General features: G+C 42.5%; 2 protein-coding genes across 5 annotated transcripts in view; both read left to right on the top strand.

The window, feature by feature from the left end:
* sonb (SON DNA and RNA binding protein b) overlaps nt 1–7,262 on the top strand; it is a 30,264-nt gene extending 23,002 nt beyond the window's left edge. For all 4 annotated transcript variants that reach the window (XM_079671050.1, XM_079671051.1, XM_079671049.1 and 1 more), the window contains one exon: nt 5,482–7,262. In XM_079671050.1, coding sequence (XP_079527176.1) covers nt 5,482–5,559 — 78 coding nt within the window. In that variant the 3' untranslated portion in view covers nt 5,560–7,262. The remainder of the gene's footprint in view (nt 1–5,481) is intronic.
* Nucleotides 7,263–8,160: 898 nt separating this feature from the next.
* The window catches only part of gucy1b2 (guanylate cyclase 1, soluble, beta 2), a gene marked incomplete at its 3' end in the record, with an annotated part of 12,076 nt that continues 1,427 nt past the window's right edge, over nt 8,161–18,809 (top strand). Inside the window, exons 1-15 of the mRNA XM_079673440.1 lie at nt 8,161–8,232; nt 9,028–9,101; nt 9,187–9,281; nt 10,381–10,541; nt 10,769–10,868; nt 11,147–11,292; nt 12,037–12,133; nt 12,270–12,373; nt 12,471–12,572; nt 14,772–14,865; nt 15,753–15,949; nt 16,380–16,503; nt 16,598–16,746; nt 17,306–17,452; nt 18,559–18,713. Of these exons, the coding sequence (XP_079529566.1) occupies nt 8,230–8,232; nt 9,028–9,101; nt 9,187–9,281; nt 10,381–10,541; nt 10,769–10,868; nt 11,147–11,292; nt 12,037–12,133; nt 12,270–12,373; nt 12,471–12,572; nt 14,772–14,865; nt 15,753–15,949; nt 16,380–16,503; nt 16,598–16,746; nt 17,306–17,452; nt 18,559–18,713 (1,748 nt within the window). The 5' untranslated portion in view covers nt 8,161–8,229. The remainder of the gene's footprint in view (nt 8,233–9,027; nt 9,102–9,186; nt 9,282–10,380; nt 10,542–10,768; nt 10,869–11,146; nt 11,293–12,036; nt 12,134–12,269; nt 12,374–12,470; nt 12,573–14,771; nt 14,866–15,752; nt 15,950–16,379; nt 16,504–16,597; nt 16,747–17,305; nt 17,453–18,558; nt 18,714–18,809) is intronic.

Here is an 18,809-nt window from a genome sequence, read left to right as displayed (position 1 = left end):
GATCACTGAAAGATTTATTGAATTCAAAGATTTCAACGGAAAAACAGGATGTGAAATAGCAGGCATGATGGAGAGTGTGCTTCTGGATCTAGGGATAGACATTAGTGATTGCAGGGGGCAAGGGTATGATAATGGGGAGAATATGTCAGGGAAAATCCAGGGAGTCCAAGCCCAAATACTGAAAAAGAATAATCTTGCTACTTTCTCACCTTGTGCCTCCCACACGTTGAATCTGGTAGGCGTGCATGCTGCAGAATCGAGCCCTGAAGTGTCCAACTCTTTTGGTTACATTAACCGCCTCTACACATTTGTAAGTGCCAGTCTATCTCGTTGGTCGATATACAAAAAGAAAACAGGTTGCTCTGTACATAGGCTATCTGACACTCGCTGGAGTGCGAGAATTGATGCTGTGAAACCTGTAGCAAAGCACCTACCTGGTGTCATTGAAGCCCTTGCTACCATACTGAGCTCATGCAGTCTCACAGGTGAGGCCAGATCTGAAGCTGTTGGTCTGAGGAACTACCTCACGTCATTTGATGCCATTGTCCTTCTCACCATTTGGGTGAAAGTATTGCAATCTATTGATGACAGAAATGTGATACTCCAGTCAGGGGAAATCTCAATAGAGGTGGAGGCAGGTAAAGTTGCTGCACTAAGAGATGAGATGCAGACTCTCAGAAATGGATGGGATGCTATTCTGTCTGAGGCATCAATGGTAGCTAAGGAAATGGAGGTTCCACCTCATTTCAAAAAAGAACTTTGCCGTGAGAGGAGGAGGAAGAGGTTTCATGATGAAACTGCTGAAGGAACAGGTCAGGAGGATAGGCCAGAAACAACATTCCATAACACTGTGTTTTTCCCTCCCATGGACCAGATCATAAGTGACTTGGACACTCGGTTCCAAACAACAGCAAATATTGTTGAAGAATTTGCTGCCATACTTAAAATTGGGAAGTTGAGTGACAGTGTCATGGCTACTGTGTGTCAGCCACTGAGGGAGAAATACTCACAGGATCTCACAGATCAGTTTGAGAGTGAGATAAGGCATCTCAATCAAATATTTTCTGCCACTTTCCCCCCTGATTGTAGCTCTCTTGATCTACTGAATGCAATATACAAGATGGAACTCCAGAGCATTTTTGAAGACGTTTGCATTGCCCTCAGACTTTTCTTGACGCTCCCAGTTACCGTAGCTGGTGGTGAAAGATCATTTAGTAAATCTGCTTCGTAAAAGGTATATCCAAGCAGGGAACGATTGTATACTACAGAGCACATCAAAATGTAAGTGTCTGTCAACCTAATGGTGTGCTTGAGTAGACTATTTATGTTGGAGATGGGATTACAGAGAGACAGGACAAGTAACAGCTTTTGTATGTTGAGTATCAGAAAACATTGTCACAAGAATAGGGGAAAATATGCCTAGCTAGTGCGACTCAAGGTTCTTTGGTAGACTATTGCATTGGTCCATTCATTGAAGATGAACGCAATGCGACATCCTTTACTAGGCTCACCCACCAACAGTTCAGGTGCTGAACTGCTGATCCGAATGTATTGGTAAAAACCATATTATGCGTTTTCATCAATAAATAAATGGCCACATTTCTTTTAGCGTGCGCGCTAACGCGCACTCGCATGGATTGGGGGCCCACAAATAGATTCTTTCATGGGGCCCAGAATTTCCAGCTACGCCCCACGTAACGCAGCCCCGTTCCCCTATCTCCAGGTGACTTTCTGACGCTTTCCTCCGTGGTGCAGTGCTGATCATCTCACCACGGAGCAGTGGCGGCTGGTGGAAAATATTTTTGGTGGGGCTATGGAAATGGTGACAAAACCATACTAGGGCGGTCCGGGGGATCGTCCCCCGGAATAATTTTTTGAGAAATGACCCCTTAAATTATGACTTCTGGTGATGTTAGAGGGGGGGGGAGGACAAATTGAAGCTTAAAGATATGAGATAATCCATAATCTTCAGTGTGGTTAGCTATGAATCTTCCTTTGCAACAGTACAGTAGGCCCTCACAAACTGCAGAACACTGGTGCTTTGGGAACACTCAAATGATTTAATTCCCATTTAAAATCAGGAGACTAAATACGGTGTGTGTGTGTGTGTGTGTGTGTGTGTGTGTGTGTGTGTGTGTGTGTGTGTGTGTGTGTGTGTGTGTGTGTGTGTGTGTGTGTGTGTGTGTGTGTGTGTGTGTGTGTGTGTGTGTGTGTGTGTGTGTGTGTGTGTGTGTGTGTTTTGGTTTTATTATTATCCTAAAGTAAGTTAATGTAGATGACTCAAAAGTATAATTGCCTGTATTAAAAAAAAAACGTCACAAAAGAAACAAACAGGTGCTTGTTACTCTGTTTGACAGAATGAGCACCCCTCCCTTCATTCATTGCATGGTATGGGCGCCTGAGCAATGGAGCAAGCGGAGCAGGTGCATCCCCACAATTGACCTTGGGGGAGCAAACGTGTGCTTTTGCACCCCCACTTTTTGATCATATGAAAAATATGATATGTCCCCCCCAATATATCACTGTAAACATAAGTATGTAATTTCAATCGAATTAATAATACGCAATGAACGAACTTGTGCTGATTATAGACACTTAATAGCGAGTTTTTAAGTTTCCAAAGATTGTGACCCCCCCCAGCATTTCGCTCACAATGGTTTGATCAACTGCCTCCCACCCACAGCAGTCCTGATGCAGGTAGGCTGAGTGTAAATCACCGCGACCAGTCTGTCATTGGTGGCAGACCTTTTCAGTAAGTTGTTCAAACAAAGAATATGTTAGACATGTCTTTACTTCTACCACTCAATACAATAAAACACATTTATAATCATCACCTTCTCTTCATTTTCGCTGCATTGAATTACAGGTCACTCTTTATGTTAGCTAGCGGTTAGCTGACGTTTGCTAGCTAGCTAGTAACATCAACCAGTGTGTGTGTTTGACTAGCTAGCTATCTGGTAGATCGAAGCCCGTTTGAGTTTATTAGGATCCCCATTAGCTGTTGCATGACAACAACTAGTCTTCCTGGGGTCCACACAAAACATTAGATTCGACAAGACTTTTACAGAACAGTAAATAAAAAACTGATTTCCGAAGTCCATTTTCCTTCAAGCATTGATTTTCGTGTGTGTGTGTGTGTGTGTGTGTGTGTGTGTGTGTGTGTGTGTGTGTGTGTGTGTGTGTGTGTGTGTGTGTGTGTGTGTGTGTGTGTGTGTGTGTGTGTGTGTGTGTGTGTGTGTGTGTGTGTGTGTGTGTGTGTGTGTGATACTTGCGTCATACTTGCCAACCCTCCCGATTTTCGCGGGACACTCCCGCATTTCTCCCGATTTGACAAAATCGGATTTACTCACGACTGTTTCCACTCGGACTTTAATACAGCTACACCATTGTTTGGTTTCCATGGTAGCACTTCTCTTTAGCAGCGCGCGCAACTCACAGTCTGAGAGGGTGAGGAAGATGAAAACTGAACAAGAATCGACAACTCTACCCTCTGATCACTCCTTCCCCGTAAAATACAGGTCCAGCCCACACATATCTTCCATGGTGCTACAGGCATTGCCCTTACAACTACAATAAGCATGCAAATGTTAATCTACATCTCCGGCGATCCACTAGCACCGGAGTCTCACTGCAGACAACTACTATAGCGTCACCTTGGATACGAGTCCAAACAACTCACAGACACGCAGGCCAGGGCGCTGACAGGGTGCCCTTTGAGCATCAGATCTGACGATGCTGATTGGCTGAAATTATGTTTCGGCGGCATAGTTTCCAGATAGCAACAGTCAGCTTGTTGGCTGCTGCTGCTCTGGCTGAGGGCTCCTTTCTACCGCCCGGACAAGAGAGGGTAATGATACACACTGACACGCTGCGGCCAGCCAGGAAACATGTGACTTATCAGTAACTTTAGACATCGTAAAACAACTTCAAACGAGATTTTATTGTAGATTATACATTTTACTGATACCAACTATATCATATTTACCTTGTTCTTTAAAAATTAAAATAAAAAAAAAATTGAAATATATATTTTTGTTTATTTTTAATTTTTAATGACAATCAAACATGTGGGAAGAGGGGGGGCGGCGCCCCGAGCGCCCCTATGGGCCGGCCGTCATTGCCACGGAGGAAAGCACTTCACTAATTGCAGTAGGCCTACCCAGCTCTGTACAAATGCCGCAGTTTTTGCGTGGCTGCGTATTTAGTTGAAAGCCCAGTGGCGATCTGCTCATCTCTCATCGAAATAATATGCTTCAAAGGGGCGGACTGGCCATCTGTGTTGAACTTTCCTGTCGGCTCCCAGACCGTAGTCGACGAGGGCAGAAGCAACAAGCTTCAGGTTCAATAACCCACTTTAGCTTAAATGACTGGAGAGAGGCGAGCTCTTCTTGGGAGGCCGTTGCATTTATTTAGCTGTTCTTCTGTTTCACAAAATACATCACAGACCTCTGTTTTTCTGCTTCCCCGTTTCACTTCCAGAAACATATACACGTTCCCTCACTGTCTCTCTACCATCCACAAACACACATGCACAAGCCACACCCCTCTCTCTCTCTCTCTCTCTCTCTCTCTCTCTCTCTTAAAAGGGACAGCGATCTCATCTCACTCTGCATGACCCTAATATCATAACTTGTGTGTTCTGGAGAATCACAGAACGGACGATCGTCCTTATTATTATACCGTTTAAACCAATTATTTAAATGTGTTTGTTAAATACGGCATCATGTAAGTTGCGCTGACAGGTCCACACACTGCTTCCCCGCAGCGAGGCTGATAATTGACGAGCGTCAAGCTCCTCAACCCCCCCCCGTTGATCATTTTCGATAGTTGGCACGCTAACATTTTTTTTTTTAAATGGCACTTCATATCAAAAAGGTTGCTGACCCCTGATCTATAACATCTGTAAGCAGTACGAGTTATTTCAGAGTCTTAGCTTCACTGTGTGCGCGGCTGTAAGCAATTGTGAGGATAAAGAGAGGATTCTATCCAAAACAGCGTGAATGCTTAGTTCCTTCTGTATTTAAACCAACGCCCCAGAAAATGCGCCCTAGACAATGAAGCAAATTCCCCTAGAGGCCAAACGGTGGTACTACAACTTCCGTGTCAGACCGGACGTCATTGGGCCTAAAAATACTTCAAGAGACGTCTGTAAATCAGCGTGTCATTTTTTGAAGACTAAATAATCCCTTTACATCCCTTATTTAAATCATTAGACTCTAAAAGTTGTAAAATCCAGTTATTTTCCCTCCACATTCACCTGACTGAGCCGAGAGCGGGTGATGGGAGGCGGGGCTTAAGGAAAACCCAGATGAGGACTCACTATGGGCCCAGATACCGGTTCTTTTGCTCTCGAGAGTCAGGCCATTTTGTCTTCATGCGCCACTGAGCTACTCTGATGGTCCTAAACGTAGTCCCGCCTCCGACGCTGTATCCAGTTCTCTTTATACATCATGATTCAAACTTGTTTTATTGTGTCCCTAGGTTCCTGTTGACGGACCAGGACTCTACTCGGGCCCCGTCTTCACTGCTGCCTCCACCGGCCCCCTGTTCTCCACATAGACACACAGAGGAGTTATTCTCTCTTCAGTTGTGGGACAGAAAGTGTTTTCACACTTCAACCCGGTCCATCATCTCCTCACTCGTGACTTATTTATACAGTATTCTAATTCCTACAGTATTGCTCTCAGCCCAGGACACTTGAGAACTGGCTTCAGAGTAGATTTCTACAAAATGTACATTTCATCATCAGGTTCTTCACTGACAGGAGTGCTAATGTGTATATGCGGAGTCTCCATTAATTAAAGTGGAGGCATGTATCTATGTAAGTATGTATGATAACATGTATGATACTGTAGCATATGAAGTGACTGAGACCTGAGTCTCGCTAAGCTGGGCTGTTTCTCTGTTACAGACTGTATTTATCTGTGGCCTCCTAACAACATGTTTGTCTTACCAGAGGCTTTAACATTTTATGGAACTAATCTCTAAAGCAGAATAAAGATTATATTTATGTAATGTAGTAGAGGAAGCCACATCGTGCTTTTTCATGTATTGAATGTCATTTAAGCTGTTGAGTGTCACCAAAGCCCCCCCCCCACACCATATATGAGACAGTGACAGGTGCTGACTAATGTTCTGCTCTTCAGTTGGATTAAAAGACATGGTTTTCCCAGGAAGCATGGATAAAGAATTTGTGAAGATGTTCCCCACAGACCATGTGACCAACCCACGGGAGTCTTATGACCTTGAACTCATCTCTCCATGTCCCCCCTGCAAACACTGCCAGTGATACTGCTGCTGAACAATATTCTACCTGCTCCCCCAGCATTTACTCTGACAAATCGGGTCAGTTCAGACATTTACAGTATAATGTTGTACAACTTGCAGTAAGAACATTTGTTTTATATTCTGAGCGCTCATGAACAAGTGTACCTCACCAAGGTCTACTGAAGATCCTCTGTAAAGGTCCTGTACGGAAGATCTGCTAGCAGAAATACAATTCCGTTTTCATGACAGTGCTTTTATCCATGTGTAATTTTTACATTTTAGATTTGTTTATTCAAAGTGGCTTTGAGCAGTTTGCTCACGATCAGTATCTTGCACAGGGACATGTTGACTCTGATTAGTAGTATTTACCATTTATAATATTATCTTAAACCTTAATATATGTATATAATTAGCTGACCTTTCCCTTGAGTCCACTGAGGAACCGACAGGATCCTGAGGGCCACCGTAGTTAATCTTCTGTCCTGAGAGGGAGGGGGACAGGGCAGGATATTTTGTTGAGTGTTGCTGCTTCAGTGTGCAGGTCACAGAACAAGATGCATTGTGGGACCTGTAGTTTATGGGAACCATGCAGGATTTAACATTAACTTATTGTATTTTTGCCAGCTCCCTCAGGCCACATGAAATCAGGTGTATGTTTGACACCCCTGCTCTGAACACTACAAATGATTTTGTCCTTATTGTCAACAAAGACCAAAGCCAACAGAAAACTGAGCCTAATAACAATTATTGAGTGAACAGCTAAAGCCGGAGTGGAGCTCACGGAGTCAAGTCCCCTTACATAATGGCTATTATTATATTATGTCGTTATGACAGTGTATGACAGATGCAGATTTGACCTTTTAGTCCCTCAATACAGAGTCTTAAGATTTGTATGCTCAATTAGCAAAAGTGCAAGGGCGCTTTTCTAATATTGTTGATTGTAATACGGTACCTGACACAACCTTTCATATGAATAAAGATTTCATGCAACTCATTGTATTAATTCTAAATAGATTTGTTTCAGAAGCAAGAGCTGTGTCCGGGGTCCTCTGAAGGCTCACCAGTCTTCGATTTGTTCCCTATCCTGTTTGTGATATTCATGGACAGGATCTCAAGGGGTAGTTGTGGTGAGGGGGTCTGCAGGTTATTGGTTAAGGAATGCTTCGCTGTGACCTTCAGAACTCATTGGGTTGGTTTGCAGAGTGTGAAGCTAAATCTGAGGCCATGGTTCTCAGCAGGAAACCGATGGACTGTCCACTGAGCCAGAAGGAAAAGCTCTGAATCCATCGGTCCAGCTTCATCCTCTATATTATCATGAAGGAAAGAACAAGACCGTGGATGCAAGCGGCCGATATGGGTTTTCTCCGGTGGGTGGCTGGCATGGTAAGGTAAGAAGTTCAGCCTTCAGGGAGGGACTCTGAGTAGAGCTCCTTTGCGTATAAAAAGCTAGTTGAGGTGATTTAGGCACAACCAGGAAACTCCACCTGGATGAGGATGGGCATGGAGGTGATGATGAATGAATCAAAAGATACTGTATGTTCGCTGCTGCCAAACTATTGATCCATGCCTTCACTACTCCTTTATGGTACATTATCCAAACTCCTAAAAAGACTCCATTACATCCAGATCCCTGCTTCTCCCCCCATATCTCCCCTGTACTGCAGAACAGCCACTGTCCCTCAACAAATCCATTTTAAAATCCTCCTCCTCACTCACAAAACCAGGCCCCCTCCTACCTCAACCACCTGCTCCACCTAAACACTCCTTCCCACACCCTCCTCTGACACCACTCTCCACACAGGATCAAGCACTGGACCTTGGGGGACAGAGCCTTTAACATAGCTGGGGGAGGGAGGGAGGGAGGGAAGAGGAGAGAGTGAGTAAGAAGTTTGTTCTACATTATTTGAAGCATTTACATTTTTAGGGGAAGAACTCGACAGGACATCATCAAACACAACAGACATGGTGAGTGTGTTCTCATATTTTCACAGATTACCTGGTGGGTACACTAATGAAAACCATTACTGCTCCATTTTGATATGGACAGTGCAAATATTAGGCTCCTTTTGTATGAGTAGGGTTATAAATATGAAGGGTAAGCAAATATTTTTGCAACTTTTTGCTGAGTGAATTTTACCAGTAGCCATATCAGCAATATTAAAGCAACATTATGTAACAATGATATATCTAAGAAGGCTTACATGCAGCCTTAGAGACTCTTCTGAGCAAAATGCTAACTCAGATAATAACTATTTTAAGAGGTTGAAAGCTAGCGTAGCTTCACTGTGTCTCTGAACTCTTCTGTTATCTCCCTATGGGATTTGGTTAACCATTGCACATTACTTATAACAGTAAATTATGGGGAATGTATAGCTCTCCAGGATAATATACTAGCTAACATAGTTAAAAGCTACTGTCTGTTAGCAGTTTCTACTCTTCCAGAGTTCATTGAAGGTGTACAGCTAATAGCCTCCTTTATGTTTCTCTCTCAAGTTGCCAAGGCTTAACAGGGTTGTTGTATTTCTTGAAGCATTTTCACTTGAGTGGCAATAAGGTGTAGCAGTATTCTATCAGAATCTGCAATAATTGGTAATATAATGTATCTGGCAAAAATGACAAATCCATGAGAGACTGCTCAGGAGATTTGGGTTCTGGACCTGTTTATAGGGCCGTGTATGGGTCCAGATAAAGATGGTGTATTAAATTGATAATTTGTGACATGAATGGAACTGGTGAACAGATGAAGTGTGTTCTCTTCAGTACGGCTTCATCAACAGCTGCATGCAGTCTCTGGTGATGGAGAAGTTTGGTCAGGAGACCTGGGATAAACTGAGGTCAGGGCACTCACACACATTGTGACATTTGTGATGATGTCTATTTTACCTACCAGTTTAGATAAAGGTTACGGTCTTTCCATAGCTCCCTACCAGGGGTTCCGGATTCCTTCATGACGTACACGGTGTATGACGATGTCCTGACCGTCCGCCTGGTGCAGGAGGCCTCCTCACTGCTGGGTAAGAGTTCAAATCCCTCTGTACCCTTCTGTTGCTTTTTGAGATATCCTGTTGAGTGTAGCGTCAAATGTGTTTTAACTCATTTGACAGCAGAAATGAAAGAGCAAGACTACGTAAAGACTGCTTTCAACAATTCTTTTAAATGATATGTCTTTGCCACTTAAGCCATTTAAAGATGACTTGATTGACAGCTTTAAGCAGTTCCAGTTTTTGTTATATCCATGGATGTACAGAGAACTATGACTAAATGAATTTGCTACTTCAAAATCTGAGGATATTATTTGATTTATAGACATTTCTTTGCAATGGAAAACAGAGGTAATCATGTCATGAGGTGGTATGAACATTCTGAATGATATCACTATTTGATTCATGTGTTTCCCAGTTGTTACTCCAATAATATTTCACACTATAATGAAAATATAAACATGTGTGAGGTGTCTGTCTGTGTCAATGTTAACAATGTCCCCAAAGGATCCAGTTAACACTCAGTTTATATGGCTGCATGCACAAACACTTTAAAATATAGTGAAATTGAAAAATAATGCCTTTTTTTTAAGTGGCAGCTTTCTTAATAATACTGAAAAGCATTACTTGTTACACTCCATAGGAGTTATTGTGTAGAGAGCATGAGCACACCAGTGAAGTTGCAGGTCTTTTTTTATTGCAATCCTATGTAAAAGATTATATTAGACATATTTGTTATAATGTAATTGAATTAACTGAATTTATCGCCTAAATAAACATTTTCTAAAGTAGAATAGTTTGCATTACAACTGTTTCTACATGACAGTTACATGACTTATTTTTATACATGTACAAATCATATTGTGACTTTGATAGATGATTAAACGTGAGTCTCCTGGGCACAGATGTGTCGAAGACAACAAGAGTTGTTTATTTGGGGCATGTCAACATCTACTCCCAGAGCTCTGATTATCTGGACTGTGCAGACTTTTGGGAATATTTTCTAATTGAATACCTGCTTGCTGTAGTAACATAAACATGTGCACTGGGAGACCTGAGTGCGACACGCTAAGGGATGTTTTGTTATTTATCCTCAAAGATTTGTAACCGTGGTCCGCTGTATGTGTTTCAGATGTCTCCGCTGAAGTCTTGCTGAAGCTTTTCGGAGAACATTTCTTTGCTTTCTGTAAGAAAGCGGGCTATGACACCATGCTGAGGACACTGGGAGGAAACCTGACAGAGTTCATTGGGAATTTAGATTCTCTCCACAGTTACTTAGCGCTGTCCTATGAGGTAATGTGGCCAACGACTCCTCATATGTACAAAAAAACAACCAGACTTTGTTTAGGATAATTCTATTATGAGTTAATTGGAGAGAACTTCTCTTTATGTCCTGCATAATAGTTGAGGATCAGAGATCTGTGCCAACCATCCATATCATATATAACAGGCATTGCTTGAACTGAACCTCATAAAGACAGCTTTTATTTTTCTGTTTGTCGTTGTTTTTGGTTTTCAAGCAAATGAATGCACCGTCTTTCCGAGTGGAGATGACGGACGATGGGAAGATGCTCCTTCACTACTACTCCGACAGGAAGGGCCTGTACCACATTGTCCCTGGTAACATCAACCACACTTCCTCAATACAATGCAGAGTGATATATTGCAAAGACAGAGAACAACACCTTTTGAACAACAACATCTTTAAATGTAAACAGTGTTCAATATTCTTTGGAACAAGTAATCCCATTAATTATACATCTAACAGCCCTCACATGTTGTTCCTCCTTACAGATTAACTTGCTTGTTTAACCAGGAATTACTGGTGTATAATCAGAACGAATGCCATCTTAACCATATCTCACTTCCTTACCTTCCCCTTCCTCACATTGCTGCAGGTATCATGGAGGCGGTTGCCAAAGACATTTTTGATAGCGAAGTGACCATGACCATTGTCAATCAATCAGAGGAAGATGAGCGGACGGGGAAGAAGGAGCATGTTGTGTTCCTGGTCAAACAGACGAATCACGTCAATCATAGAGGGGTGGGTGATAGTCCATGGTCTTTCTCTTTAAGACCTTTACCCCTAACCCTAAGCCTAACCCTTAGGCACAATAAGACAGCCAGGTGGTGTGTCAATGGCAGTTATTGGAAAAGAAGCAACTAGGGATGCCAAAGTTGGTACACATGAGCTGTGGGAAGATAAAATCACGTACACAAAGTTTGGTGACTGTGCCACTTACCCTTTGGGAGTTATACTGTATGAGAGTCATACCATTTTTGCTTCAATGTGTGTCAATGACAGCTACATCAAATGAGGAGTCTGGAGGCGCCAAACGTGGTACAAAAGAGAGGAGGGAGAAGACCATCAGACAGTCAAGACTTCAACACACTAGCCCCCACCCTTCCAGAGTTATATAAGGAACGCACCTTTTTTTATCTGGTTATCTGTAAGGGTTTAGCATGAAAATTGGACCCGGTTCAGTGAACAAATGTGATGGTAGACAAAAAAACAGACAGTAGAGGGAAGACAAGACTAATCACTAGACAAGACACAGCTGGGGGAGGGGGGGCTGAGACACAGGGGGCAACAGGTGAAGGCAATAAGACAATCAGACAGGAGGGAAAACACAGGAAGTAAGACAGGTCAAGACACAAGGAGAGAATACATTTCAAAGTAAAACAGGAACTATAAACACAAAACTGAAATCATGACACTATCACCCCTGAATCTAACCCGATGTGTATTTGATTCCTGGCCCCCCCTTTCTCTGTGTGGTTTCCCCAGAAGGCATTACCAGGAACAACGATGGAGCGCTGTGTGCCACTGGCTGGGGGAAAGCACAGATTGGACCTGACCAGAGCTGTGGTTCCCTCAGACCAAGGTTTATTTTACAAGATTAAAAATAGAAGTTTGAACATAGGCTAATCTACAGTCTATGCTCTATTCACCATGTTCAGATAAAGGAGGGTATGTTGCATTGCAGTAATTATACTGAGTGTGTTTGATGTATACCCCAGGAAGCCTCCTGTGCACCTTCAGTCCACGTTACCCCAACAAGCTGTGGGTGGAGGAGAAAGCTTTCTGCAATGCCTTTCCCTTCCATATCGTCTTCGATGAGAATGTAAGGATGTGTGTGTTTTTTTGTTGAATCAGATTCATTAGCACAATATTTGGTACCTTGCCACCTATCTGTCTTTCTCTGTTTCTGCTCTGTTCAGCTGAAGGTAAGGCAGACGGGCGTGAACATCCAAAAGTTTCTCCCAGGTCTCGATGCCAAAGATCTAACGTTGGACCAACACTTCACCATTATTCACCCACAGGTAAGTCACAGAGCCAAGAGTTTAGAAATGTACAAACGATAGTGGCAGTACAATAGGTAAGAGACAGTGAAATCCACTATACAGGACTGTCTCAGAAAATTAGAATATTGTGATAAAGTTCTTTATTTTCTGTAATGCAATTAAAAAAACAAAAATGTCATACATTCTGGATTCATTACAAATCAACTGAAATATTGCAAGCCTTTTATTATTTTAATATTGCTGATTATGGCATACAGCTTAAGAAAACTCAAATATCCTATCTCAAAATATTAGAATATCATGAAAAAGTATACTAGTAGGGTGTTCAACGAATCACTTGAATCGTCTAATTAACTCGAAACACCTGCAAGGGTTTCCTGAGCCTTGAAAAACACTCAGCTTGGTTCAGTAAACTAAATCACAAGTATGGGGAAGACTGCTGATCTGACTGCTGTCCAGAGGACCGTCATTGACACCCTCCATCAGGAGGGTAAGACACAAAAAGAAATTTCTCAAAGAGCAAGCTGTTCACAGAGTGCAGTTTCAAAGCACATCCACAAAAAGTCTGTTGGAAGGGGGAAATGTGGCAGGAAACGCTGCACAACCAAGAGAGATGACCGCAGCCTTAACAGCATTGTGAAGAAGAGTCGCTTCCAGAATTTGGGGGAGCTTCAAAGACAGTGGACTGAAGCTGGAGTCCAGGTATCAAAAGTCACTGTTCACAGACGTGTCCGGGAAATGGGCTACAATAGCCGTATTCCCATGGTCAAGCCACTTCTGAACTCAAGACAACGGAAGAGGCGTCTGACTTGGGCTAAGGAAAAGAAGCACTGGACAGTTGCACAGTGGTCCAAAGTCCTCTTTTCAGACGAAAGCAAGTTTTGTATTTCATTTGGAAGTCAAGGCGCCAGAGTCTGGAGAAAGGCTGGAGAGGAGCAAAATCCAAGTTGCTTGAAATCCAGTGTGAAGTTCCCACAGTCAGCGATGGTTTGGGGAGCCATGTCAGCTGCTGGTGTTGGTCCACTGTGTTTCATCAAGCCCAGAGTAAATGCAGCTGTGTACCAAGAGATTTTAGAGCACTACATGCTTCCGTCTGCTGAAAAGCTCTATGGAGATGAGGAATTCATTTTCCAGCATGATCTGGCACCTGCCCACAGTGCCAAAACCACCAGTAACTGGTGTACTGACCATGGCATTACTGTCCTCGATTGGCCTGCAAATTCCCCTGACCTGAACCCCATAGAGAATATGTGGGGTATTGTGAAGAAGAAGCTGAAAGACACCAGACCCAACAATGCTAATGAGCTAAAGGCCGCTATTGAAGCATCCTGGGCATCCATAACACCTCAGCAATGCCACAGGCTGATTGCCTCCATGCCACGCCGCATTGATGCAGTAATCCGTGCAAAAGGATTCCCAACCAAGTACTGAGTGCATTAATGGACATTTTCAAATGTTTGATTGTGTTTTGCTGTTATAAATCTTTTTTTTTTACTTGGTCTGAGGAACTATTCTAATTTTTTGAGATAGGATTTTTGAGTTTTCTTAAGCTGTATGCCATAATCAGCAATATTAAAATAATAAAAGGCTTGCAATATTTCAGTTGATTTGTAATGAATCCAGAATGTATGACATTTTTGTTTTTTTAATTGCATTACAGAAAATAAAGAACTTTATCACAATATTCTAATTTTCTGAGACAGTCCTGGTATACTGTATAGGCCAGCTATGCATCTTAAAGGTCTCCTATATCACTCTTTTTCATCAATATATCATACCTCTCAGATATATACAGAACATGTCTCTGAAGTGTTTGTCTGAAACACCAAACAGATCATTGTAGCATCCCTTAAACCCCTCTGTTTCAGCCCTGTTCCAAAAGTTCTGATTCTGGGTCTTAAGCTTTTAATGCTAATGAGCTGCTGTTAGCCACGCCCCTCTGAGAAGGTTAACAAAAAACTCAATGGTGCTCTAGGAGGAGATTCAGGTGATAAGGTGAGTTGGAGTTACCTTGGTTGGTTATTGGCTAATGGTTGCACAACCCAAACAGAATTGTGGACACAATCTGATCAGATGATAGTTTTTGCATAATAGGGGACCTTTAAAAGACTCGCAGAATGTGTGCGGGACATTTCAGTACCACTTTGTATCTAATGGTTAAACGCAGTAGAATAGATGTGTGTGGTGTATCGTTCAGCATCTGTCTTTATTCTCCAGGTGACCTTTACCATCGAGAGCATCAGGAAGTTCGTCAACAGTCAGTTTGTCTTGAAGACCAACAAAGACAAACACGGCAGTCTGAAACTGAGAGGTGGGTTCTAATGAGCAGCACCCCCCACACAATCTATAAACACCATGGTTAGCTGTGTTATCATGGCTGGGAGGGCTACTTTAAAAATGGGAAAATAAATAAGAATAACAGGAGGCGTGTGGTGCAGTGAATTGTGCGTTGGTGTTCGGATCAGGGGGTCACAGGTTCAAACCCCACTGCTGTCAGCATGTCGTTGTGTCCCTGAGACACTTCACCCCAAATTGCTCCTGTGGGGATTGCCCACAGTATTGAGTATGTAAGTCGCTTTGGATAGAAGCGTCTAACAAGTTACATGTAATGTAACATGGCTTTTATTTTTATTATTTAAGACAACAGAACAAGGTAACCTTAAAAAAAAGAAGATATTTAAAATAAAAAATGAGTAATAAATTATAAAACATTACATTTATACAGCGCTTTTCTAAGTAATCAAAGTCGCTCTACAGCAAGTAATCTCCTATTTTAGAGAGGTAACAGTAATCTGATTACAGTTACTTTTTTTTCTTGTCCAACTACAAATGAAAATAAATAAAACGTGTGTTTAGTTTAATTGGATTATTGTTTGTGGACTGGAAAGGAATATGTTTTGACCTTGCCAGGATTTTGAGTTGTGTCTTTGATTATGAACTGGTCATTCAATGTGTAGGGTGCACATTGTAATATGTGTGTAACTTTGTGAGGTTTGCTTTTAAACGTGATTCACCATGTCTGATACCTCAGATGTGAGGAGTAAGTAATGTAAGGAGAGAGAATCAAAACTCAACCTCAGACATTCAAACTGAACCCTGGTGAGGCTCACCACTGTGACAGAGGTAGCTAAATGGCCCACAGGGAATATCTGCGCTGCGTTCTCTCCACAGGCTAACATGAGCTCCTCTGGTCTGCAGGTCAGATGTTGTGGATGGGGTCTCTCGGCTGCATGTTGTACATGTGCTCTCCGAAGCTGCGGAGCCTCCAGGAGCTCCAGGATGTGGGCCTCCACCTGGCTGACCTGGCCCAGCACGACGTCACCAGAGACCTGGTTCTCCTCAACCAGCAGCGCCTGGCTGAGATGGAGCTCACCAACCAGCTGGAGAGGAAGAAAGTACGAACGCAGTCTAAAGTCTAAAATAAAGTCTGGCTTGTAGATTAGAAGTCCTCTTCCCCCAAAAAAACACTTCATATGTTATCTGTTAAAACATACAAACATCTGTTTATATAACCTTTTCATTCATACCTCCCATTATTACAGTATGTAATTCTACTGTACAGTGTTTCATTTTATATTCAGTTCACATGATGTATATATTCTATGTATTCTATCATTGAAAAAAAATTCTTGCACTATTCTATTTCCTTTTTTTTGTTTTTCTGTATTTTGCATATTACTGTAGGTTGTGTATATGACAGTTGAAACTTGAACCTATGGATTTGTAGTAAAAAAATCTACTCTGAATGTTTTACAGTCCAAATCTGTACATGTTATGCTTTTCACAGGAAAATAAATATGATGTTTTGCTTGTGTTTGTCTCTAGGAGGAACTGAGAGTGCTGTCGCGCCACCTGGAGGTAGAGAAGGAGAAGACGGAGACTCTGCTGTACGCCATGCTGCCGCGACACATAGCCAATCAGCTGAAAGACGGGAAGAGCATAGAAGCGGGTCAGTCCCTCAGTCTCAGTATAATCCTGTCTGTACAAGTTGAATCATATAGCCCAATATCACACACCTATCTCAAAGTGTCTTCTCTGTCCAGGGGAGTTTGAGGTGTGCACCATTCTGTTCAGCGATGTGGTGACCTTCACTGACATCTGTGCCGCCTGCGAGCCAATCCACATCGTCCACATGCTCAACTCCATGTACTCCAAGTTCGACCGGCTCACCACCATACACGACATCTACAAGGTACAGTTTTTATTCTCACATTCCTAAAGGGCTGTCACACACTGAAAAGCACACCTCCTGTATTTAGCCATCCATTAATGACCCTTACCTTGGGGTAATGGCAAGGTTTCTGACACCCAGAAAGCTAATTTCCTATAGCTTCAGCGCAAACATCTAGCTTTTATTGAAACCTAATAATGATTTACCTTTTATGTAGTTAGACTTGGAGTTAGATGCCATATATTTACAAAGAATCTCGCTTTTTTAATCAGATTTCTTTTTAAATCCTTCCATACGTTTTTTTTTTTTATTATTGTACCTTAAGTTACTCAAAGCCAAATATTTGAATAAGATGTGTTATTTGTTTGGTTTAAAAAGTAGAATGACTGTATCCGGAGATAGACTTATTCAATTTGTTTTAATTATAAAATATAATGAGCAACATAGGATAAACGTTTTGGTGAACATGTTTCAGTTCATTGCTCTTCTCATATATACAGAGCTAGAAGACTTCTTTAAAAGCAAGTGTTCATTTATTTTCACACAGCTCAAATCAAATATTGTGGTTTCCTGTTTTCAGGTGGAGACAATTGGTGATGCGTACATGGTGGTGGGGGGCGTCCCGGTCCCCATGGTAACCCATGCTCACAGAGTGGCCAACTTTGCCCTGGGCATGAGGATAGCTGCCAGAGAGGTCACTAATCCTGTAACAGGCACACCCATTCAGGTAGGATTGTGCTGACAAAGTGGATTTTGCTCATGTATTCTCCTTTGTTAATTAGCCTCTAATGTTAAATACATTTCAGTCTAATATTACCCAGATAAACCTATTGTTAATACCTAGCGATAACCTGGTTATTATTTTGGCAATTAAACATGGTATTCATTCATTTGTTCCTCTTTGTTTTAAACCGTTACAAGCATTATAACCTTCTTATGTCCTAACTGTTTGTAAAATGTTTAATAACATTTGACAGCAGCAGGATCTGTACTGTCAAAAGATTAAAGGGAATGAATGGAGTGATGAATGTTCAGTCTTTGTATGAATGTGGTATAATTGTTGTACGTGTATTATGCAAACCACTACACAGTCATGCTAATTCAGTCCATTAGATAAAGCCTAGACGCAGTGTAGACACACGGAGGTATTCTATTCTCCCATAAATACATGAATCATGATTTACTACAGGATGTCACACTTGTGTAGCGCATCACCCCCACCCTCATCCATCTTCACTGGCTGCCGGTCAAGGTCCGGATTCAGTACAAAACACTCCTCCTCACTTACAAGTCTCTCCATGCCCTCGCCCCCAAGTACTTATCGGACCTCCTCCATCCCTACACTGCTTCTCGGAGTCTGCGGTCCTCAGACACGGCCTGCTCTCCATCCCCCGCTCTCGCCTCCGAACTGAAAGGGCGTTCAGTGTTGCGGCCCCCACCATCTGGAATGCACTTCAGAGATCTGCAATGCTGCTTCCCTGGACATCTTCAAGTCATCATTAAAAACTCACCTGTTCACCCTGGCCTTTGATCCCTAACCTATCACAGTCCCCCTGCTTTCCATGTTTTTACTTTATTGTTTGCCCCTTTGTTTGTTTGTTTGTTCACCATGTAAAGTGGCCTTGGGTCCCTTGGCGCTATACAAATTGTATCTATTATTATATGTGCTTACATGGTGTGTGTGTGTGTGTGTGTGTGTGTGTGTGTGTGTGTGTGTGTGTGTGTGTGTGTGTGTGTGTGTGTGTGTGTGTGTGTGTGTGTGTGTGTGTGTGTGTGGTGTGTGTGTGTGTGTGTGTGTGTGTGTGTGTGTGTGTGTGTGTGTGTGTGTTTCAGATCCGTGTGGGTCTGCACACTGGTCCAGTGTTAGCGGGGGTGGTGGGGGAGAAGATGCCCCGCTACTGCCTGTTTGGAGACACAGTGAACACGGCCTCAAGGATGGAGAGCCACGGCCTCCCTGACCACATCCACCTCAGCACGTCCACATACAGGTGGCTGTTAATAATTGGTGGCTTTCTCTTAATAATTTGTGTGGGATGCACTGATGACAGGGTGTCCGCGGGGTCTTAAAAAGTATTGCAAGTTGA

This window comes from Notothenia rossii (genome assembly GCF_949606895.1).
Source record: "Notothenia rossii genome assembly, chromosome: 3".
NCBI classification, from domain to species: Eukaryota; Metazoa; Chordata; class Actinopteri; order Perciformes; family Nototheniidae; genus Notothenia; species Notothenia rossii.
This window is presented reverse-complemented; position numbering and strand designations above follow the sequence as displayed.